This window comes from Mustela putorius, unplaced genomic scaffold, assembly GCF_011764305.1.
Source record: "Mustela putorius furo isolate JIRA1106 unplaced genomic scaffold, ASM1176430v1.1 tig00000145_pilon_pilon_pilon, whole genome shotgun sequence".
NCBI lineage: Eukaryota > Metazoa > Chordata > Mammalia > Carnivora > Mustelidae > Mustela > Mustela putorius.
The window spans coordinates 186,608-212,101 of record NW_025421294.1 but is presented as its reverse complement, the minus strand read 5'-3'; the positions used below and the strand labels follow the sequence as shown (position 1 = coordinate 212,101).

Here is a 25,494-nt window from a genome sequence, read left to right as displayed (position 1 = left end):
GCCTCTTTGAAAGAAGTGAGAGGAAATGGGGAATGAATAATAAAAATAAGCTTCTAGTATAGTGAGGTAAGGAGATAGGCATATAAAGTATAAATAGATGTTGTGTATACTACAGACTTGGTTTCCTATCTCTATGATAAACTGCAGCAGTAATAATCTCTCTCTCTTTCTCTGTTTTGTTTTTTTAAACTCTAGTGCCTTTGCTACCTTAGAAGAGGAGGCTTGTACGGAACTTGTTCCTTACCTTGCTTATATACTTGATACCTTGGTCTTCGCTTTTAGTAAATACCAGCATAAGAACCTGCTCATTCTTTATGATGCCATAGGAACTTTAGCAGATTCAGTAGGACATCATTTAAACAAACCCGTGAGTATCTGTGATTAACTATTAAGAAAAAAATACATACCATATTTAAGATCAAAAGGTTAATATATATTTGGAAATGAAATTGGGGAGATGTGAACACTTAGTGTGGGTTACTTTAAGAAGGTAGATCTTAAGTCAGCAAACATACTTTCTAGATAGTATTAAAAGTAAATATGTTCTTGGTGTGGAAATCATATCAGCATTTCACATGAATGTACCAACACTTTTTAGAAAAGGGATGATAAAGGTCTTGTGGGTTTCACCTTATGCTTAATTCCAGGTATTTTTATCTACCACTTCATAAATATTAAAGCTTTAGAGAACCACATTTGTTTTCTTTGTTTTCTCACTGGAACTTAGAGGTATAGGGGGAATGAACATATACTAAGATAAGACAATTAGAAATTGGGATAATAAGTTGGAAGTACTGAATAGTGGTATAGAAGAAGTATGTGTATATGGCTAAGGAGCCAAACTCTGTTTTTAGTAGGGTTAGGAAGAGTATGATGGAATTGGATTTGTTTGAATAGGATTTAAATAATAGAATTTCAGGCTCAAAATTCCCAGCGGAAGAATAGATGGCATGTTTATGATAGCTATATGAAGTCTTTAAAAAATTGTGTTTAGAAGTTAAATTTAAAGCTTAGTGCAAGACACTTGGTTTGTGGGTTTGCTTTGATGTTGGTTAGTCTTTTGTGTGCAGGGGGTTGGAGAGAGTTCTTCTGAATGTGTTAGACCCTCTGGAATCTGTGCCCCTTGTTTTTATGATTACCATTGTTTATTTAGTACTTATTTATATATTTATTTATGGATTCTAAAGTTTAAAGATGCTTAAATGATTATGAATCGTATTATACAAATGCCTCTGTAAGCTTACCTGTCATTTCTAACATAGTGTACAGCAAGGACCATACTATATGTTAAAAGCTCATTCAGAGTAAAACTTACACAGATTATCCCTATTTTGATCAAATAATTTTTGGGTAGTGGTATACTTGTATACATTTTATTTCAAAAAGGATATACAGTGACTTAAAAATAGAACAAGGTTATAAAAAAGCAGAAAATAAAAATTTTAAATGTGCTAATTAGGAGAGCAGACTGAGTCTTTAAAATGCATTCTGTAATAATTTTACACGATTACTCTAAATGGATTTTAATTTTCATAGACCCAGAAAAGGCTTGTATGATATATGATAGTGGAGCTTTATGTGTTTTTCACAAATAGGAATATATTCAGATGTTAATGCCTCCACTGATCCAGAAATGGAACATGTTAAAGGATGAAGATAAAGATCTCTTCCCTTTACTTGAGGTATGCTGAGCTGGTAACCTTTAGTTAATCTAATAGCATGTTTCATCAAAATACATCTGTAAATATAAAATGTGGGAATATGTGATGAGTAAAATATTAATAGATGAACATTTTGAATCACTTCTATTAAAATGCTGAATAAGTAGGTAACTGCCCTTAGTTAATTATGGTACTTCCATACTAAGAAATACTGTTAAACAGAAAACCCATAATGGATGTGTTAAGTTGGTTGGTTTTTGTTTTCTTTTTCTTTAGGTCATCAAATGATTATATTACATGTTTTCTCACCTGCTCGGCTTCAGTGTTAATCAGTTAACTTGGAGATGTTTCCATATCAGCTTATAGGTCCTCTATTAAATTGCATTTGTTTATATAGATACATAGCTATACCATGACAGTTGATATAGTTTAAATTATTTGGTGTGTTATATACCTATTGTATATACACACATTTAGTCATATGTGAAGTAGAATGGAGTCTTGGTGCTGATAAGGGAAGGACTTTGCTTCATACCCTTTCTGCCCATTTGGAGGTTTGGTAGTTGATATGTTACTCAAATAACTGAACATGCAATCAAATATGATAATTTACATGAATTGATGCTGGTAGAGCCATTTCAGTCATTGCCATTCTTGTTTCCCCTGTCATTTCATGGGTCATCATTTCTGCTGTGGTTGTCCCTAGCCAGAGAAGTAAAAACCTCCATGACTAAGAGCAGTGGCTGATTCTGGCCCAGCAAAAACAAGAAAAACCATTATGCTTAAATAGATTTACTTTCAGGCAGGCGCTCAGGGTATCCTTATTAAAACTCCACCCATATCATTAATCATGAAAGGATAAACAAATATCTTATATTTGATGAAAAAAATAAGCATATGTAATACCTAATCTGGTTCTCCAAGGATAATGTTCCTTACAGAAACTTTTTTGAGGAAACTTCCACAATCTGAACAGCATTTGTTGAGTGGCATCCAAAGAGGAGAGGTCTGAAAAGATAACCTGCTATTGTAGAATAGTAGAGCAGGCTCACACATGACCGGAAACTTACTGAGTACTCTTGTAAGCATTTATCATAATTTTTAAGTATGTCCAGAAATTTACATTTTCCTTTATTCTTTTTAGTGCCTATCTTCAGTTGCCACAGCCCTGCAGTCTGGTTTCCTTCCATACTGTGAACCTGTGTACCAGCGTTGTGTAAACCTAGTACAGAAGACTCTTGCACAAGCCATGGTATTTTAAAAAAAATAGTTACATCTACTCCCCCTCGCATCATAAGCATTTTTCTAAGGATAGACATAATGTATACAAATTTTTTTCATCTAATTGATTCAAACTAAGTTTTTTGAAACTTTTGTCTAATTTCAGCTGAACAATGCTCAACCAGATCAGTATGAGGCTCCTGATAAAGATTTTATGATAGTGGCTCTTGATTTACTCAGTGGCCTGGCTGAAGGCCTTGGAGGCAACATTGAACAGCTAGTAGCCCGAAGTAACATTCTAACACTAATGTATCAGTGCATGCAGGTGAGACTTGTTAAATTAAAATGTATTAAAACCTGATGCTCTGTGTCACATTGGGGTTAATTTCTTCTTATTCCTTGTAGGATAAAATGCCAGAAGTTCGGCAGAGTTCCTTCGCCCTGTTAGGTGACCTGACAAAAGCTTGCTTTCAGCATGTTAAGCCTTGTATAGGTATGAACATTTCCTACTGCTATGATGTGCTTAATATTAGTTTTACATCAGTTATATTTCTCTGTTATTAAACTGAAATGTCATGGAATCCCAGCGTTTATAAATACATACTATACTAGTTAAAGCTGCTTTGAGTGAAACAGGTAGGATGAGAATGTCATTGCTCCCTTAAATTCGTGATCACTTTTGAGCCGGTCATGAGGCACTCATTTATAGTATGACTGGAGAAAAGCTGGAAAAGTATTACTTTAGTGTGAAGGACATGCCACCTGTGTAACCTTGGTACCATATGCTAGTTTACTGGTAACTTTTGAGTAACATTCTTCTGCGGGGGTTAGAGGTACCCACAAGTAATAATAGCCTTTCTCATAAACCAGTGTACTTTTTCAGATATCATAGGAAACTTTCCAAAGCATTTACTTTAAGTAACAATTTGTTTTTGTTTTAACATTACAGCATTGTCTTAGCCTTTTGTGACAATAAGAGGTTCTTGAATAACGTAAACTGAACTGCTCTCAAAATCGTGGATTTAAGTGGCTTTTTGGTTTTCTTTAGAATCTATATCCCAGCGTTTTGGATGCTAGTTTCTTAAAATACACGATTTCGTGGACCATGGTTTAAAACATGGACCTGAAATTGTTTTTTCATTTGATACAGTTGTACTTTGGGTTTTTCAGCTTTCTGCCCCCAGTTATATTGAGATATGATTAACATATAACATGTGTCAGTTTTGGCTGTATGACCTAATTTGATATAGGCATATATTGCAAAATCACAGTAAGTTTAGTTAACATCCATCACCTCATGTACTGAAAAGATTTTTTTTTTCTTATTATGAGAACTTTTAAGACCTCTCATAATAACTTCCAAATATTGGAATTTATATTACAGTATTATTAACTATAGTTATCATAACATATAGTGCAATGCCAGGATTTATTTATTACTGGAATTTTGTGCCCTTTGACCAACTTGACCCAATTCGCAGTTGTGCTTTTGAATAACAACTGTATTTCTGAACTTTGAGTAATAACGTTAATTATGCTGTGCTAAACCCTCAGGTTTAAGCCTGACTACTCTAAATGAAAGTGTAATGAATTCTTATTTTATGGAAAGCTTGTTCTACCAATACTTAACACCTGCTTTAGTTTTTATGAATTTAAACTTGTATGAAGGATTTTCTTTTCTTTTCTTTTTTACTTTTTTTTTTTTTTCAGACTTTACAAACCATGTGTATCTTCTTCAGGAGGTATACTGTGTCTAGCTACCTTTTTCTTTTCTTTTCTCTTCTTTTTTTTTTTTTTTTAATGTTATTGGCCATGATGGTTATTTTCTAGATCAGGGTTCTTTCAACGAGGGGCAATTGTAACACTACATCAGCTAGTGTCTGGAGACATTTTGTTTAACCCTGGAGGTGTGTTATTTGTACCTAGTAGGTAGAGGCAAAGAATGTTGCTAAAGATCAAACAAATGCGTGATACAGTGCCCTTCATGTGCACCACCCTCCCCCAATGGCAGAATGATCTGGACAAAATTATTGTATTGTTGAGGTTTAGAAACTCTGGCTTTAAGTCTATTAACTTAGGGTGCCTGTGTGGCTCATTCAGTAAAGTGTTTGCTTTCAGCTCAGGTCATGATCTCAGGGTCCTGGGATCAACCCCCACATAGGGCTGTCCACTTAGCGGCCAGTCTGCTTCTCCCTGTCCCTCCGTGAGTTCTCTCAGTTTTGCACTCTATTAAATAAAAAAAAAATCTTTAAAAAGCTTATTGGGGATTTAAAAAAAGGATGCTACTCTAATTCTTGATTTAACAGTGAGAATATATACATAGAGACATTTCTCATACCAGTGTAATATTACCATGAGGTACAAACTATACAGGGGAGGCAGGATAATTACTTGATTCTTTCTCTTTGTTTACCAGTTTTCAAAATAATGAATTGATTCCCAGCATCTTCCACAGGTATCTATATTGTGTTTCAGAGTTCAGTTTTTGTTTGTGTTTGATTCTTCTTTGAGTGTCAGTATGAATTCATGATGCTCAAATTGTCCTACCACTGGCAGTGGGAGCTTAATTAAATTTGCTCCTTAGTCCTTCCTGGTATGACAAAATAGTCCAGGCTTGTTTTGTACATTTCCTGCCTTTAGCCTGCAATGAGACATTTCTCTGAGAGCCCTCATTCCTTTTAAGTGGAAAATGATATTTAGAGATCACAATCTGAACACTAAGGTCAAAGTTCTTTAAAAGCCAAAATCATTGATTTTTTTAAAAAATATTTGTGCGTGTGAAAAACTAGCTTTGAAGAAAGTCATATCATGTTTTCCTCGTTTTTAATTTAAATTTTCTCCATCTGATCACAAGAGTGATTACTCTGACCAACTCATTTTAATGATACCTAAAATAGACCGAAATTAATGTTTCCTGGTCTACTTCATAGAAAGTTCAGTGGCCAGATAGTGCCTTTTTTATTTTCCTAAAATTAAATTTTATTAAAATCTTTTAAAAATTGGTATTTCTTGCCTAGATTTCAGTTTCCACCTAGTAGAGTTCCTTTAAAGCACAATACACTGCTGTTGAAAAGTTTACTACATAGTTATTAAAAAATTTTTCTTCTAGCTGATTTCATGCCTATACTGGGAACCAACCTAAATCCAGAGTTCATTTCAGTCTGCAATAATGCCACATGGGCAATTGGAGAAATCTCCATTCAGATGGGTAAGATCCTTCTCCCCTTTTAAAAGCACTGTAAATTTTTAGATGCCTTAATACTTTTGTAATTGCTTTTTCTTTTTAACCTAAATGAGTTTTATACATAAATATTTATTATTAACTTATGTCACAGTTAATAAAGGGAACAGAATATTTTATGTTGATATTTTAACATTAAATTTTTTCTGTTTTGTTTTCTCTTTTGGGGGTGATTTAGGTATAGAGATGCAGCCTTATATTCCTATGGTGTTGCACCAGCTTGTAGAAATCATTAACAGACCCAACACACCAAAGACGTTGTTAGAGAATACAGGTACCATATGACTGAACTGTTATGGTGAAGAGAAAACTATTTGCCTTTTAAAGTTAAGATGCGTAGAGAAACCAAAGCAAAACTAGCTTTAGAAACACAGCTTATTATTAACAGCTATTTGAGATTTCAGTGACAGTATGTATTGTTTTAACTATATTGCATAACCAATTTTCAGAGACTTTCAAAAACACTCCCCCCTATTATGTGTTTAAATACTCCCTCAAATGGACCCCAGCTAAAATAACTATTGAACAATATGAATTTTAATTTATATTAATTCAGAGAGTAACTGGCAGCTGGGAAGTAATTTTTTTTTTTTTTTTTTTAATTTTAATCTACAAAATTGTAGTCAAAAATAGACATCAGTGTAGAGGCTAATTGGTTAACAGTGGCATGTGTATTTTGTATTTGATTGTATTATTTTCCTTCAAATTGGGAACTTAAGGCAGTACTTTATGGGATTTTTATTCAGGAGGCTTGTTTCTCTTTTGCATTTATAGAGAGCATGTTGATATTAAAGAGTACCTTCCATACTATAGAACACATTCCAGGGTGATTTTTTTCTTTCCACCCACCCTGATTTTTGTTAATAATGATAAAAGATGTGAATTTTGTTTTCAATCAGGCACGTCCTTTTCTTTATATAACTAAGATATAATTCCAGTAAATATATTCATAGTCAGTGAGGGTTTTACCAAAATACTATATGAAGATTAAAATAAGGTCTTCTAAATAAGAAAATTTGTTTTCAAAGGCATTTTAATTTTATATTTAATTATAGAAGGTGAATATTTTAATGTGATTAAAGTTGATATGTTTATTGGTATGGAAGGAAATCTTTGAATTAAGAAACAGTTATATAGCTGTTTGGCTGTATGGGTACTGTTTATATAGTGACGTGAATTAGATTTTCTTGCTGAAAAGTATAAAAACCTATGTATTAGGATGGTTATGAAATCTTGTCAGGTTTTTATTTCTTTAGAATGCAGTACCGATACATGACATTCAGATTTGGAACACTTGCCATTATAAAATTACTGTTGAACCTAAAGAAACTTCCTATTTATTTTTAAATGTGAATGCATAACTGCAAATAAATGTTGAATGTAATGTATATTAAAGTTTCTTGTGGGATATCAGCTTGTGAATTTATAGATAGTTCCTTTAACAAATTGGCTTTATTTATAAGTTTATATTCTAATTATTATTTTACTGTAAACCAAGAAGTTGATAATGTCCATCAAGTTGACAAATTAAATTGATATGATTGAAAAGCACTTGGGATTCACTGGATTAATCTTATCACAAGTGGCTGCAGAAAATGTTCCCATTATTCCTTATCCAAAAGGGGGAAGTGGGTGTTAATTAACAAAAATAAAACCATTGTCCGTGGCTAATGTCTGTAGATTTTAGCAACTTAATTACTGTCTTCTTAATATTTCATAAAGCCAATTCTAAGTACATGCAGTTATTTGCTCTTTTTCCAATTAGTATATCCTACACTGAACTTTTTCAATGGACCATCATCTGCTTTATCGCATGTTTCATTGGATTGTTCATACTTGCCTGTTTAATGAGAATGTTGCATAGTTTGTGTCTTTTGAACATAGGTTTTCTTTCTCTTGCTTCATATGAATCTGCTGGATTTTAGTATTATCTGTGTAGTTTGCTTCAAGTAATCCTTAAACATTTTTCTTTACCCTCCCCCACCCTTTTTTTATGAAAGGTTAACCTGTAAGTTTTTGAGAGAACACCATTAAAGCACCTTATGGTTTGTTTTCTGTTTGTATTTTTTTTTCCCGTTGTGTATAAATGTATTTATATGTATGTACCTTTGAATTGCAGAATGCAGTTCTGAGTTGCAACTTCTTTTAGCCCTTCGTAAGTTTAAGGACTTCCTGAATGAATTTTGATGGTGAATATGTTTGAGTAATTCCCACTTCGAAATTTTTAAGTAAAATTCTAGCATGTGATCAGTATAATGTCTTACCTATTTTGTGCTATGCCTTTTATAGCAAAGACAGATTATGTGTTTGTTCCTTTTGTCCACATATCATTACAGTGGACTGTAAATTTTCTTAATGTCAAATAATGGTTTGAAATTAGTGGGCTATTATCTGAATTGTTACCATGATTATCACCATCAAAGGTTAATTGGAATGGAATTTGGCAACCGCACAGCAATTTTCCAATTCATTCATTAGGTGTATACTGTAACCCCTAAAATTTGATGGTTGATTTTGATATCAAGCAACAAAAAGTCCACTGGTTCATTTTAGAAATGTTAACAAACAGAACTACCTAAATTGCGATTAAATTTCTAGGTGATTTTGAAAGATTGGAAATCACTTATTTAAAAAGACGTAGAGAAGTAAAGAAATTTCAACTGTTTTAACTTCTGAGAACTGTGTTTGAGTAAATAATTCAGAAATGTAATCATTCGCATTTACTAATAATTCTTGGGGGAAAAACATAGATTTCATTATTAAATTCTGAAATTTCAACTGACTTTGAATGGAGAATCTCTAAATCCATGCATTTTAATCGCTCATCTTTTTATTAACAGAATTTCTTCTTACTTGATTGAGCGAGAAAAGCACTTCATGGTTTTTGGTGTTCTCTCAATCTTTAAAGTTTTTTTAATTCCTTTTGTTTTCCTTTTTCCAAGAGTATGCCATATATGTTGCTGCCCCTTATTTTAGGGGGTGGTAATAAACAGCACTGGTGAAATCTTATGTTTATTATCATACACAAATTCTGTTGGTTTCTGTTTCTGAGTTATTTGTTGTTTTTTCTTTATTTTTTCTCCTTCCCCCTCATTTGCTCATGTCTTGGTTGGCGTTTGGTGGTGTATAACCGTGATTGCGTTACCTTAGCAATAACAATTGGTCGTCTTGGTTACGTTTGTCCTCAAGAGGTGGCCCCCATGCTACAGCAGTTTATAAGACCCTGGTGTGTATTATTCAATCTTTTTTTTTTAATTCATTTTTCTTCACTCTTTCTTTCTCTTTCTATCTCACTTTTAGATATATTTTCAGTTGGTTACAAAAATCACAATCCTTAATCATTGCCAACCATGTGACTAATCTTGTCCTATCAGGTTTGTGAGGTTTTTCAGTAGCATCGTCATGTATATTTATTTTATGTTGTGGCTAACGACTAATTGATGCATGGGATAAGATTGTCACATGCTTGCTGTGTTAAAAAGCTTGATTATACATGAAAAGCATTTAAATATCCACCAGTAAAATAAAGATGCATGCAAATTCTATAAATTTAGGTTTTTGCATTGTTTCTTTTTTAGAATTAATTTGAAAACTTGGATTGCATTAAGAAATACATGTTTAAATTATGTTATGTATAAAAACTTTATTTGCTTGTTAATGTTAAAGTTAAACATCTACACCATAAGTTGTGTAATAATAGTTTATATTGTGGCAGTATATCCTATGTTCTGCTTCTTTCAATTGATAATCTTTCAATTCAAGTCATTTTTAGTAGTGTTTAATGGAATACAAGTTATAATACAGTTTTTAAAATAACATACTCTTGGCTCAACTTCAAGTTTAAATGGGAGATTAAAATCAACTGTCCATTTTATAGATGCAATCTATTAATAAGAAAATGTGAATTTCAAGGCTTCCACTATATTGAGATTAGAAGATGAGCCAGCCATACCGGGAGAATGAGAAACTTAAACTTCATGAAAATTCTTTGAATCTAAACATTACCTATACTGTGTGCTTATTCCATTAAATACTGTCCATTAGTATTGTGATTGAACCTGCTTTTTATTTAAATGCTAATCTCAGTTCTATAATTTAATAGGTGCACCTCTCTGAGAAACATAAGGGACAATGAGGAAAAGGATTCAGCGTTTCGTGGGATTTGTACCATGATCAGTGTGAATCCCAGTGGAGTAATCCAAGTAAGATGTCACAAAGATTTTTTAAATTTTAATCTTCTGAATAATGAAACTTTAAAGGGTGAATTATTTTAACACTTTAATTATGAAAGTATCACATACCACTTATTTTTCAAAGATAATAAAAACAAATTATGTGTTGTTGTTTAAAGATTTTATTAATTTATTTGACAGAGATCACAAGTAGGCAGAGAGGCAGGCAGAGAGCCCGATGCGGGACTCTGTCCCAGGACCCTGAGATCATGACCTGAGCTGAAGGCAGAGGCTTAACCCACTGAGCCACTCAGGCACCCCAAAACAAATTATGGTGGTTTTTTTGTTGTTTTGTTTTTGTTGTTGTTGTTGCTGTGGGGGTTTTTTGTTTGTTTGTTTTTTTGTTTTAGATTATTTATTTATTTATTTATTTGACAGAAAGAGAGAGAGAGAGAGAGATCACAAGTAGGCAGAGAGAGAGAGGAGAAAGCAGGCTCCCTGCCAAGCAGAGAGCCCAATGAGGGGCTCGATCCGAGGACCCTGAGATCATGACCTGAGCTGAAGGCAGAGGCTTAACCCACTGAGCCACCCAGGCACCCCAAAACAAATTATGGTGGGGTTTTTTTGTTTTGTTTTGTTTTGTTTTGTTTTGTTTGTTTTCGGGTTAAGAGAGTGACCCACGGAATTAGAAATAAACTTAGAAATTCAGTAGTTAACAAAACAGAATACTGAATTAACCATTGAAACTGTTATAACTTGGAGAGGTTAGGATTTATTTCTCTTGTTTCCTTAGTTTAGATAGTATCTGGACATTTTTAGCATTTAAAAAATTATTTGGTGGAAGTATCAGATATGAATCTGATAACCTCTGGATCCAGGTGTCAGTTTGCAAGACACACACACCGGAGGAACATGTTGATTGACACCATGTGTATGAAATCAACAGAATGCAGGCTGTGGAACTCTAGGTAAAAGTATCCCAGGTTACTCAGCAGGTGAATGGTAAGGAAAAGAAATTATGGGACATGTTTTCAAGAAAATAACCTTTCATTTCCAGGAGACACATGCTTTGAACATCTTTCAGTCAATATTTTCTGATACCTCTTGTCTTGTGTTAATGACTGTGGTAATTTGTTTAGAAACATTATTAATTACCGGCTTGAAAATTCAAATTAATGTAGTGATAGGCATTGAAAACTTGTAAATTAGAAATGGAAAAAGTCTTTTGACTTACTTCACATTTGTAAAACAATAACTTGTATGAAAACAAGCCGGGTGCTATCTTTGGAAATAGTCCCTAGTTGCAAAATAACCTCCTGCGATTAAGTTTGTTTTTTTTCAATACTTAAGAACTTTATGTCATCTTAAATGTGTTTTAGAGTTACCTGACACAATGTATATTATATTAAGAAGAAACATTTTCCCATCAGGATTTTATTGTTTTGTTTTCAAATTAACATTTAAGATGGTGAGAGTAACACGTATATATGTGGTCAGTAAATCACTACCAACTTAAGAATTAGTACAAATCTCTGCTTTTTACGTATTTTATTTAGATGTGGTTAGAAGAAAATATCTTAAGTGTTATTTTTTATGTTTAAATTTTCATCACAAATTTTAGATATGTAAATATTTTAATTTTTATAACATGAGACTTTGATATTTGGAAGAAAAAGAATCATAATTCGAATAAACCATGAACCTCAGGCACCTGGAATTTTAATTGCTTAAATGTGTGTTTTATGCACATACTTCAGTCAGTAAATTTTGAAATTAAGAAAGTTCTCTGACTTTAGTAAAATTTTAAATAGTTGACATATCAGAACATAAGCAGTAATCTTAAGTGCTCTATATTGAACTGCTGTTTCAGTATGATAGTCTAGATCAAAAAGTATTTAAATAAAACACTTAAAGCATATACCTTTTGTCACCTGTTCTTATCATGAGAGTAATGCAGTTTTTCCTAGTAATTGAACATTGGGTTTTTTTGTTCTCTTTTTTGTTCACTCTGGTTTGGGTTTCGATAGGTATTATAACTATATAAGTAGTTTTTCTTCTAGCTTTTGGTCATTTTCTTTAAATTTCATGCTGAAATTTAGATCTATTAATTACTAAACTTCAAATCAAGCTTATTTGACATATACTTAACTTGCTTTAAATTCTTTCTAGTCCAGTCACAGCTGTGAGATGATTGAATTTATGTATTTCTTTAATTCAGTAATTTAATTAATGAATGAATGGATTAAGATTTTAAGATTGGTGCTCATTTGGTACTTTAATTCCATTGTTGGTGCTACATATTTACTAGACAGGGGTTCTGTGGTGTAAAAAGAAATTTTAAAAGCACGTTAAATTCCAGTATAAACTGAATGAGTAGAGATTCCTTGATGGTGGAATAATAGGGACAGCCATTATTTTATAATTTCTTATCATACTTGATTTTTTTAAAAAAATTTTTTTGAGGTAGGATTCTGTCGTGATAGGTACATTGTGCTGTGTTTGACAAATAGCAACCTAAGGTGTATTTCCTGCTTGTTACAGGATTTTATATTTTTTTGTGATGCTGTTGCATCGTGGATTAACCCAAAAGATGATCTGAGAGACATGTTCTGTAAGGTAAGGTAACTATAAAGTCTCCATGATAAACATCTTGGGACTATTACAAGACTAGTTGGAAAGTTTAAATTACATTTACATTTCATATAGAACTAGACTCTTTGCTTCGGATCAATATTGGTAGATCATCTATATTGATCTTTTTTAAAGGTACAGCAGTGACTCTATCAGAAGAGCACACACTTCAAAAATATTTTCTCAAGCAATACTCCTGATTGATGTCCCATCATCCCACCTACCCAAAGCAGCATATATTTTCAAAGACAGCTGACTGAGATTTGGAGTATAATGTAAACTGTTGAATAAAGTAAATCTGAAATGGTTTCCACGGGGCTTAAGTCTATATAGTTCTTTGTTTTAGTAGTGTCCCTTTGGATTCATTCTGGTCAGTACTCAACCATAACAAAATAAGAATAAAATGTTGTTACCTGTTTGAATCCTCTTATCCGAGAATTTGTCAGCTGTGATTGCAGACATGAACTTAAAGCTTTATATATTTCCAGGTTGAGAAAACTTTTATGTGACATAAAAATTTTATCCATTGGATGAATTCTCTACTTTGTTGTCCATTAGTAGTAGGTCAGAGTTTGCTTAGCGTGCATCTGTTACTAGGACACTTGCTTGAATTCTAAACTTTTCAAACCAAGGTTTAAAATATATTATAAGGTGCTTTTAGGTAAGACATGTAGTGGTACAGCATCCAACAAAGTTTGAGAACCATTGATTTAAAATTGATAAAATTTTAGAAAAATAAAGTCAGTAGTGTTTTATTTCAGAAGCTATGCAGATTGGAATTTTTCTCCTGTTAGTGATGAATTAATGATTTTTTTCACTTCTTGCAGATCCTTCACGGATTTAAAAATCAAGTTGGGGATGAAAATTGGAGGCGTTTCTCTGACCAGTTTCCGCTTCCCTTAAAAGAGCGTCTTGCAGCTTTTTACGGTGTTTAATCTCATACACTTAAGCTGCAGTCCCATAATTAGGGGTAAGTTTTAAGAAGTTTGCGGAAGTTTTTGAGGGTAAAGAAACTTGGATCTACAATCTAAAATTACTGAGTAGAATAAAAGCTGTATGTTTTCTGCAGAGGTTGAGTAAAACTCAGGCTATATTAGCCTTGAAATTTAAAATCAAAGCTAGAGAATTTTCTTTAGAAACTAGCAAGCAAGGTAAAATGCATTGTTTTGCTTTGAATCCTGAGTAAAAAGAAAACCAAATTGGTATGCTGTTTGGATTACTCAACAAACTAATGCCTGTTTTTAAAATTTTTGGCCTGTAAGAAGTCACCCACATTTACTTTGTTAGGGTAAAGATTATTTTGAAGTTTAAATTTATAGTCTCTGATACATCAAGGACGTCTGTGTTGTGAGCTTTTGAGAAAAGCCTGCTAGAATTGCAACTAGTTTTGGGCTCAGCAGATGGGAATATTTAATATTCATTTTTCAACATGTATTTTATTGAGCACCTACCATGTGACCTGCATTGTATTTTAAAATGGACAATGGATGAGTCTGTTTGGATTTGGGGTAGTAGAGGGGTAAGTCCATTTGGACTCTTGTTCCTTGAGTTTTTCTGTTCTTAAATCAAACTAACAATCCTGATCTCACGGCTTCAGTTCTTTTGTTATGTTGAAGATTAAAATTATATGTGATGCCAGAACTAAGTATATTACCTAACACACTAAGTTGGCTCAATAAATGCTAGGAATATGGGTCAGTACAGTGAATAAGGATACACTTCTTTAGGTTTTGAACATGAACTGAGACATAATTGACTGGAGGGCTCAGAGAGTATACTCTGTGTGTGTCCAAAAGATGTCCACCAAATTTAATTATCTCCTTTGTTGGAGTTTTTGTTTGCTCTTCTGTTCATTTACTTGGAGCTAGATTTTAAACCTGAAAAGGTTTCCACATCCGTGCTGTATAACCTATAAGGCAGTAAAAATGGACTTGCAGCCTCTGGAATATCTCAGAGCCCTTTGTGTATTGTCCCCCTGTAGTTTTGAGTACTCGTGGCTGTTTTGTGGCTTTAGCATTTTGAAATAGTGTTTAATTGTCTTTATATTAAATCGTGAGAATGTCATGGATGAGAATGACTCTTAACATCAGGGCCTGAGAGATGATACAGTAGTGAGTTGAGTGTTTAGCACTTGCAGATTTGGTAACTTCTGTATCCCTATCATGTCACCAGTTACATTGATTTATTGAGTTGATCGTGTTCTGAGATGAGGCATAAAATAGTTACCTGTTTCCTAATTAGAGATGAAAGTGGATCACTATCTTCTATTCCTGACTTTTTTCAGAGGCAGGGAGAAGGTGCTGCTTGTACTTTCCCACAGATGGGCTAATCGTTCTCTGTGAATCCACTTCAATCTTCATATATACCCCGTATTTGGCTTGAGTGGTTAGTAGATTTTTGTTGTGAAAGGACCAGCATTAGGTGCTGGTTACAATATCCTAGTGATCTGATTTTAGTTCTTTATGTGGTTACCATTATAACTGCTAGTGTTGAAAAGGTTCTTTACAGGAATATCAAGAAGTCTGAGAACATAGGAAACGATTGTGTGGGATAGAGTCAAAAGAATTATTTGTAAGGAACATCTAGGAGATGTTAAAATTTACCTTTTTTTAAGATTTTATTTATTTATTTGACAGAGATCAGAAGTAGGCAGAGAGGCAGGCGGTGGGGGGAGCAGGCTCCCGCTGAGCAGAAAACCCAGTGTGGGGTTCAATCTCAAGACCCTGAGATTATGCATGACCTGAGCCGAAGGCAGAAGTTTTAACCCACTGAGCCACCCACGCACCCCTAAAATTTATTTTTTTGCTATTACTGAATCTAGTAAACTTAGTGTATTATGAATACCTTTAGTGCCTCCTAAGCTAGAACATCAGACAACCAACAAGAAGTAATGTCCCTTTATTTTTTGATGGATTAGATTTTTTGGTTTGCTTAATATTGGACATACTGGGGTAAAAAAGGATAATGTTTTCATTCTCACCAAGTTAAAGGATTGTTTTAAAGAAAGTGTTACTTGATTTTTGCAGAAAGTAAGACATCTTGTTAAACAAGTGAGGAATAACCAATCGGGGGGATAGAGAATTAGATTGATAGCATCCTACAGGGCATCCATTGAACTTCATCTATGTAATGTAGAGCTCCACACGCCTCTCTGCTTGTCCTCAGCTTGGTGTCACTTTTCATATCTGACACAAATGACTATTGAAAGCCATAGGGGAAGGTATTAACATGGGTTATCAGTGACTGCTGGCATGATCTTATTAGGCAATTTGTCCAGTTTTCATTTTCTCTGGTTAGAGATAGCATTCTTACTTGATTAATTTTGTATTTCGCTGGCTTTAAGAGAAACTGTTTTAAAATATAAAATTGCTTTGTTTTGTTTTCTTACAGGTCCTTCAGTCTTGGAGACTATGAGGGAGCCTCTGCACCCAGGGAAAATGTTACCCTTTACAGGGGGGAAGGGTAAACCAGTAGGGAATACAGTACAATCCCAACCCTACTGGGAGGGGCGGGAGGGAGGTGTTGCCGTCACTGTATTAAGTCGATGTTGGGAAACGTTTTAACATCTGGAGCCTTTGTGGGTGGAAATCTGTCTCCAATTACAACTCCGCACTGGATGTGAAGAAGCAAAAAAACAAACAAAAACAAAACCTATTCAGTCTACTCACAAAACAGTACATCCTGGAATATTATGGGGAATTGTACCAAAACAAGAACCACATAAATGATGCATAGGGATAAGAAAGATGAAAAATTCTATAGCGTACAATAAAGGAAACCTAAGAATGGGGGTTACAAACAGTAAAGAAGCTTTTTTTTTCCTTAATTTAAAGATTTTTATAAATTTTCCCACGTGTTGGGGCCTTGTTTTTGCATGCTGATGAAGAACTACACAAATGAAGCTAATAGAATTAAAATCAGCTTGCCTACCCATAGTAGAAGCAGGTTCTTGGAAGTTACAATTTAAGGTACCCCAAAAAAAGTTGGAAATAAAACAAAACAGATTTAAACAATGAAGCACCCTGTGAAATGCCAAATGAGTCACTCCTTTTACTTTTGTGGGGTGGGCAGGGAGGGAGGAATAAATGGGGTTGGGCATATCAGACTAAAGATTGACATCTTGATTTTGCATTAAAACATTAATGTAGTGGATATAATTTGATGGTTGTACTTCATTAGATTTAATTTCTAGGCCAAGACGTTCTTTTTAAAGTGCAGTTTAAGGTTCAGGCATGCATTCTGGCTCATAGTGATTGAAAGTACTTTAAATTAGTGGGAAAGTAGCATGCTTGCATCGCATAGAGTGAGATTGGTATTCATTTACCTCTGTGGCGCCAGTTTGTGTTGCAGTTTACCAATTCAATATAGCCCTGCATTTAAAATTCCTTTTTGAAGATTTGTGGATTTTTTATTTTTATTAAGAATATAGATATAAAGTACTGTAGTTTACAGCTAGGCCTTGAAATATCTTTTTAGGATCTTGTTAGGAGTAAGATTGATATTGTATTGTGTGTAACCTGCACAATGTGGAAAGCTGATATACCTGTGCAAAATCTTTGCCTCTGTGCTGTCAGTGTGATGTGCTTTCTGCATGGTTATATACTACTAGTGATTTTATCAAAACTTCTAAAACTTAAAATACATGGTAAAAGATCTGTAAGAGGCTGCGTAAATGTTAGTTGGCACATAAAGACAATTGTAGAAGTTGAAGACATGATTGCTATATTTCAATGTTTATTCCCACTCAACATATTGCCTTCTAAGCTTTCTTTTTTTGTTCAAAGCATGATCTTAAAGATATGTTTAAGTTAATGGATGTAATGCAGGGTTCCTACACTGTATTGGCGCATGTTGGTGGCCCTCTGTGCCCTAGATATATGCACACAGGGTGCAAGTAAAAAGCTACAGAGTGAAAGTTGGTTTGGATCCTCTTCATTTCATTTGTTTAGCTTTTCTGTTATTTTTCTCTACTTACATGTATTCCTGTGAATAAATCCTTGTTAAGTTAACCCTTTACTTTTCCTTCCATGTGTATTTTCTTATATACTGTGAATGTGAAATCCTAACTGGTACACTTGATCTTGTGTGCATATGGAAGTGCAAGTCTTTATTAATTTGGATTGCCTGAACAGTGTATCCCATGATGATGAAGGAAAATGGAGAGATTTTTTTCTTTTTAACTCTGCTGGTCAGAGATGAAGCCACACCTTTCCATTTTTCAATGCTGCATATTTAATCTGCAACAAAAATGTTAAGCCATAACAACCTTTTTATATTTTAGTTTGTCACCTTTGCATTGCAGAATAAATTCTGAATAACCATTTTTATAAGCAGTTGCTCCTCTTTGCATGGTTCTGTTCTTCTAAAGGTGTTGAATGATACAGCCATTGCACTGAAGTTTGAGCTGTATGCGTGTGAATTTAAAAATACCGTTTCAAAAAATTTCAGATGCATGGTAGCATGCAGAAAAGGTTTTTGTTACTGTGTGTGTGTGTATATGTGTGTATTTTTTAAAACATGTTCTTTCACGTTTTTTTCCTCTACTTTGGCTTTGCAAATTTCAGTCTGTAGAGCCTGAAATTAAATCCTATTTTACAATGTCCAGTTTTTTGGGTTTTTTTGTTTGTTTGTTTTTAATTATAAGTTGGATCCAAAGGGTATGTAGCATTTTGCTTTCTAGTAACTGGCTTCGCTGGAAGCTCAAAATTTGCTTCATAGTCTTCAAAACCTGATTAGAGTAGCTATTTTATCCTTAAATCCTACTTATAGTCTGTAGTTTTTCAAATATTCTTTAGAATTTAATATGGGAGGATACCTTAGTATTCTGGAATAAATAAAATTTAAGTTGGAGGAAATGGCAAAATGCTTCTGTAAACACTTTACTAAAACAAACATATAAAAACAACCTTCAATAAAGTTATCTGGACCTGTGATTGACAACTCTATTGACTGAAAGCAGTTTGTCACCTATTTGATTAAAAGTTGGTTTTTAATTAAGAGATAAGGTAAGAATGTGCCCATTTTTGTAGTCACTTAACTTTTTAAATTAAAAGGAAATTTAATTTAAAAATAGCGAAATTAAGTAAACACGACTGGCAACCTGATTGGGTTGGGTTTTTTGTGTCCCCCCTCACCATGAGGTTATTGTTTCTCCCTAATTTATATTTCAGATACATAGTATAGCATAGGAATTTGCAGAAGCCATTTAAGTTATCTTTTGAGGTAAGCTCTGATTTAGCATTTATTCTGATAAAAATACATCATGGGATATATATAAAGCAACTTAATTCTTGTGGTGTAGTCTTAATAGTTTTGAATGTTGACTGAATGTCTATGAACTTGTGTTTGTCTTTGTTACATTCCAGTGTTTCTGCCTCTTGGCATGCTTAAAGCACGGCTTACTTCATCTGCTCCTTACACACTAAAGTGCTGTTAGTGTGCTCAACTACAGAAATAGCCGCTGCTAAGTGATGTAGATTTTCTACTTGAATATTTTTATGTTGTAGGAACCTCAGGAGGTCAGTGTTTACTGTTTTATATATGCCTTCTTTTTCCTGTTCGAGCTTCTCTCTTTGAAGGATTCTAACAGAACAAAAGCTGCTGATCAACCTAAGTTGGAAACAGAAAGTGTATTTAATGTAATTTAAATGCATGTTTGGCAGTTCAGTGTTGTAGTCAGTCCATTAGCAGGTGAACTTAGTGCCACAGAATTCATTTATTCAGGAAAGAATTTTGCTTTTTGTATTGTCTAATCTCTTTAATAACTTCATACTGTGTAAAAAAAAAATCACTTTTTTATATTTTTTAGTTGGTTATTTCCCAAATAATCAACGTGTAAATAATCTTGAAGAGCCAGTTCTGATGCTTTACATTATTGCTACTTGATTTTGTGATGCAAGTTAGGTTTCAGAAGAATAGATTTTAAGACACTTAACCAAGCCATTACATCTTAAAAACGAAATAAGTAGCATACATTTTGTAATTAACATATTGATAAACACTGTGATTTTTTTGGTTAAGACTTTTTCATTGATCTGAATTGCTTAAATGGCATATATTGTAAAATAGGATCAGATGTATATTTTAAAATAATTTCAACTGACTTTCCTCTATTGAAATGCTTTGTCTACTCAGTTATGGAATATTCAGATACAAGTTTTATCTCAGGTGAATACTCTTGTATCCTTTTTGCTTTGGTGACATATGCTTATAAGGGGTCATCATACTTAACTTTGTTTTTTAGTGTATTTCATGAAGAGTCTTTGCATTTAGTCAGATTTTCTAGTCCTTACTCTAGCAGACTAGGGGGAGTGAGATCCCTCCTGGCAAGACTTTTGCATGCAGGTTTACCTTGAGAGTGAGTTTAATTTGGTCCTCCTCTTCTCCAAACCCTCAAGATAGGAAAATGGATTTTTTTTTTTTTTTGGTCCTGTATTAAATTACCCTGCATAGCTGAAATGCCAGAACTAAAGTAACTATATCTTAAGCCCTTTAGTCTAAATTTAACTTAAGTCTTTCGCCATAAAGAAAAAAGTGGGTTTTTTGCTTCATATAATTAATCTATATTATTCATATTGAATGTATTAACAGATAACGGTGCAAAAGACACTCTTCCCAAGAGAAGAGTGTACCATGCATAACTGCAATTTAAATCCTTTAGTAGTACTTTAAATAAAATACACACAGCTTTGCTTATTGAGGTGTTCTTTAGTTTTGTTTTTGGGGGTTTTTTTGTTTTTTGGGTTTTTTTTGCAAATATTACAAGGGGGAAAACACTAACTGTTGCTACTAGTACTGTTACTGAAGTGTAGGCATTGGAATCTTAAAACTGTGGTCTTCAGATTAAGGGATAATCTAGTTGAAAAATCAGATCAATAAAGAGCTGTGTAACAATATCATCTAATAATTATACCATGCAAGAGCATTGTATACCTACTTTAGTACATTTCATACTGTATTAAATATGGAGATATTTCTAATGCCTCTTAAATTTTGCATAAAAGTTTCATTCACTTGTACACTTTCCGGGTGACATGTGACTAATTTTTTCAGTCTTATGTAGACCTTTCCCCCATTGGTATTACTTATATGTAGAGGATTCTTTATCTTTATGCCTAATTATTATACATATTAATTTTAAGGTATACATTTAATTATAGCAATTGTTTATTGTGATTTGTATCCCAGAATGTATTGTTTAAAAAAAAAACCTGTATGCATGATTTTGAGGGAAGTTAAAACGGTGATTGTTTTTTTCACCTCTTGTACATTTTAAAACCAAATCTATTTGCCAAGCATTGTATCACTAATTAGGAAAGTAGTATTTTCCCTTTCGTTAACAATTTTTGTTCATCTACCATAGAGTCCCCTTTTACTATGGCTTGGTATTATGCAGAGTTAGTGACTTTGCAAATCTAATTATCTTCCTTAAAGCCTAATATAACATGGTTAGCCTATAAGGCAGTGTTTTTCCCCTCCTAATACCAGCCTCATAAAGGGGTTTCACTGTACTTTCCCCATATTCCCTTATTGATGTTCTCCTATGTGGATATATAACCAAATTAAGATTGGATGATTTTTATGGAGATAATAATTAGACAATACTGTGTAATTAATTTTACTTAATAGATTATCATCTGTGAGAAGAGATGTTTAAACGTGGTTAATGACTTCACTTCATATTATAAGGCAATTTTACAATTAATATTCATGTTAACATTGGGTGCAATAATTTAGTAGTTTTAGCTTTAGTTATAAATAACTGGATCTTTCTGCTGACAACTTAGGTTGTATGAGTTATGCTTAAAAGCTTTAAATCTGATGTTTCTGTACCTGCCACACTATGTTAGAATGTGTCCTTCAAATATATCCTCCTGCAACTTCTCAAACTGTACTAAATTTCTTGAAGTCTAACTCTGTGCTAACAGATCTTCATTTTAAATAGAATATGGTTTTAATTTTTGATAAGCTGCTGAATTTTAAAGAGAGTTTTTTGGGGCCACCAAATATTTTGGATCATGCAGAGAATATATATTGTACTGTAGTAATTTTGTATTTACATTTGTATGATGTGACATAATAGATGTGAATGTTAATCACTGCTTGACTATGTTAATAAAGTTGTTTAACTATAGATGTTTCACTCTGATTTTTAATGAAAGGAAGTGAGCTTTCTTTTCCCTCCCTCCCCCCATTTTGGGTCCAGATAAGTCTTGTTGCGTTGTTTTTTGTTGTTTGGGGTTTTTTCTCGTTTGAGGTATTTTTCTTAGTTTTTACACATAGTACACTCATCTTTGACAACCATTTTTAAATTTAGTATTTTTTATTTGTATAATTCAGAAAAAAATTTTGCCCCTTGTTTTACTGCTATTGTTGGTGTATTTTCTAAACAGTAGATTCTAGATTCAGCTCTTGTTGGGCAAGGAGGGAGAAAATACTGCTCTGCAAAGGAATTAAAAGACGAAGTCCTGAATAAAACATTGTAAGGCTAGATTGCATGAATGTGTATGAATGTTTGTCCTATTAAGGCTTCCTATTTATCCTTCAAAAAATTAAAACTTGTGATTTTGGAAATTAATACTTATAAAAATAGTTTTAGGTTGTAACCCATTATTACAGTTGCATGTGACTAATTAAATGTATTAATATATTTCAGGAGAAATGTGTGCACAACTGTTGAGTAGTCTTTTCTTATTTGAGATTTAGAATACCTCAGAACAAGGAATCTGAAATTAGATCAGTGCAACCCAAAAAATGTGAAGGGAAATGAGGCTCCTCAGATTTCTTTCCTTTTGTTACCGGCTCATGAAAATATTTGATAGAACCTCAGTTATGTTGGCAAGGGGTTAAAAAGTGTGAAGCTTGGGTGGTATAGTACTTACTCTAAAATACAGATTACATCTTTATGAAAGAGTGTAAGATTTTAGAATTTAGGTTGTAGGAGAAGATACCCAAAGGCAGCCTAATTATTAAGTTGCTCAGGATCCTGATTTGCCTCTGCAATCTCAGAAATTGTGCCTGAAGCTAAAAAAAATCCTTTTGGGGGGTAAGTCTTGAACATTTTAGTGAGACTAAAATGCAAACTTCATGATTGTTTTCACTTTATACTTCCTTTTGAACTAATAGGCATTTTGATCTTTTCATGAGTTCATAATTGATGTGACTCCCATAATGTACATCTGATTCTTCAGGAATGATGGGAAAAGGATTTGAACTAGACAGTTCCTGAGTATGGACTTCCTCATTCCCATACAGTTGAATACAGAAACTGCTGAAGCTGTGACAGCCATTTTCTACTCCTTGACCTCAGAGTCCTGTTCACTTGATGTAAAAGAACCTCTTGAAACATCCACATTGATCTCCAGTCCAGCACAACTGCAAATTACAATGTAGAAATTTAACATGAATTCTAAACCATTGGCAAAAGTTGATTAACTGGAAAAATTGGTGTACTAAAGAGCCATTCATTCCATGCCTATTACAGCAGTCCTTGCCTGACAATTCTAAGTGTTCCTTTTCAAGCTTTATGTTGCCTTTCAAAAAACATCAAGCATTTTAAGAATTGACTTTCTGTGCACACAGTAAGATAGTGAATTGGTGCATTGTGCTCAGTATCCAAATTTGCCTGTTAATCTGCATCAATGTGATAGCTACATTATTGCATGGGCAGTTTACACAACTGTCTTACTACTATTGCACATTTAGAAGTCCTCATTTTTTATTCTTAGAAATAAAGTGATGAGTGTCCCTGTGCTGAAATGTTTGCATATGTCTGCAGTGATGTCTTAGTGCAGTTTCCCTATCTAAAGGAGATGGCTGTGGGCCAGCTTCCTTTCTGCTAACATACTAATTCCCATACCCAGCAGCAACATCAGTGGATGATACTGTGTGCTGTAAGTTGTAATTTAATAGCAAGGTTTTCTAACTAGGAAATTCAATATACAAAATCTCTTCATATTACATACACATTTAACAGTTGTTTAAGTCTTCTGTCACTGGCACATACCCTGGTTTCATGGACTTGAATTCTCTTGTAGGAATGCAAATAAGTGAGTTCCATGGTGGCAAGTGCTGGGGAGGAAACATGGTATTTTTAATGAGATGTGGAGAGATAGAGAAAGGTCTAGAAGGTTATCGTTGAGCAAAAACTTGAAGGGGCAAGCCCATGGATGTTTGGCAATGAGTATTAGATGGTATTGGTATGCAAATAAGAAGGGTGTACCTTCAGCGTGGGGTGGGGGTTGACAAGGGAGAAGAGTAGTTACGTATGATCCAAGAGGTAATTGAAGGGGCCTGAAGGTATAGGTCATTTTTGCACTTCAGTCAAGGAACCATTGTAGTCTTACCAGGATTTGTTTTAAAAGAGGAATCCAGATTTGCTAACATATCCAGATGGATTGTGAGGGAAGAACTCAAGATGATTCTTGCTTGTTCTGACTTGCAACCGGAAGGATGGAAATGTCATTAACTAGAACTGAAAAAAAAAAAAAAATCTAGCATTCGGGTTGAGACCACCCTGTGGGGAGAGAAGTAAGCAGTTGGGAGTACAGAGGAGGAGATCTGGCTACGGAAAGGAAACGGGATGTGTAAGTGGTGCTTTCAAACCATGAAGGTGAGCATCATTTGAGGACAGAGGAAAAACGATGGTGACTAAACCAGACACCATCCCAACACTGAAGTCTTTTTTTTTTTTTTTAAATAAAGATTTTATTTATTTGACAGAGATCACAAGTAGGCAGAGGCAGACAGAGAGAGAGGAGGAAGCAGGCTCCCTGCTGAGCAGAGAGCCCAATGCAGGGCTCGATTCCAGGACTCTGGGATCATGCCCTGAGCCGAAGGCAGAGGCTTTAACCTACTGAGCCACCCAGGCACCCCCCCGCCCAACTCTGAAGTCTTAAATGAGAAAACTAGAGAACCATGACATCCAGATGGATAGAACAAGAACTTTGCATTTAGCACTGTGGAAGTCATTTGGGCTATAGGAGCTATCTTCCTTGCCCAAGGATTGAGAGCCCATAGGTTTTCCTTTCCCTCAAGGTCAAGTAGTTTTGTTTCCTAAAAATAAATAGTTCGAGAAATGTAGAAGCTTTTGAAAAGCGACCAGATCAAAGTGGCCAGAGATGCAGAACTTCCCTAAATGATAGGAAGCTTATAATGTCTACATTTAAAGTTTAAAAACTTCCCAAAAGATTAGCAAATGGTTTCTGTTTGTTTCTAGACAGGATCATTTCAGAGTTCAGAAGAGGTGCCAGAAAAATTGTGAAAAAAAGGTAGTAGTGAAGATGGAGCAATCCCAATCAATTTTTTTTTTTTTTTAAATTATGGCTACAGGAAAGCTGCTTCAAGAACAGGCAACTCGGGGCACCTGGGTGGCTCAGTGGGTTAAGCCGCTGCCTTCGGCTCAGGTCATGATCCCAGGGTCCTGGGATCGAGCCCCGCATCGGGCTCTCTGCTCAGCGGGGAGCCTGCTTCCTCCTCTCTCTCTGCCTGCCTCTCTGCCTGCTTGTGATCTCTGTCAAATAAATAAATAAAATCTTAAAAAAAAAAAAAAAAGAACAGGCAACTCAAA

General features: G+C 34.1%; 1 protein-coding gene across 2 annotated transcripts in view; it reads left to right on the top strand.

Moving 5' to 3' along the window:
* The window catches only part of TNPO1 (transportin 1), a 94,894-nt gene extending 72,835 nt beyond the window's left edge, over positions 1-22,059 (top strand). For both annotated transcript variants that reach the window (XM_004764476.3, XM_004764477.3), the window contains exons 14-25: positions 196-367; positions 1,596-1,682; positions 2,806-2,913; positions 3,049-3,207; positions 3,288-3,375; positions 5,992-6,090; positions 6,302-6,397; positions 9,274-9,349; positions 10,226-10,325; positions 12,837-12,911; positions 13,754-13,896; positions 16,317-22,059. In XM_004764476.3, the coding sequence (XP_004764533.1) occupies positions 196-367; positions 1,596-1,682; positions 2,806-2,913; positions 3,049-3,207; positions 3,288-3,375; positions 5,992-6,090; positions 6,302-6,397; positions 9,274-9,349; positions 10,226-10,325; positions 12,837-12,911; positions 13,754-13,861 (1,168 nt within the window). In that variant the 3' untranslated portion in view covers positions 13,862-13,896; positions 16,317-22,059. The remainder of the gene's footprint in view (positions 1-195; positions 368-1,595; positions 1,683-2,805; positions 2,914-3,048; positions 3,208-3,287; positions 3,376-5,991; positions 6,091-6,301; positions 6,398-9,273; positions 9,350-10,225; positions 10,326-12,836; positions 12,912-13,753; positions 13,897-16,316) is intronic.
* Positions 22,060-25,494: the final 3,435 nt, after the last annotated feature.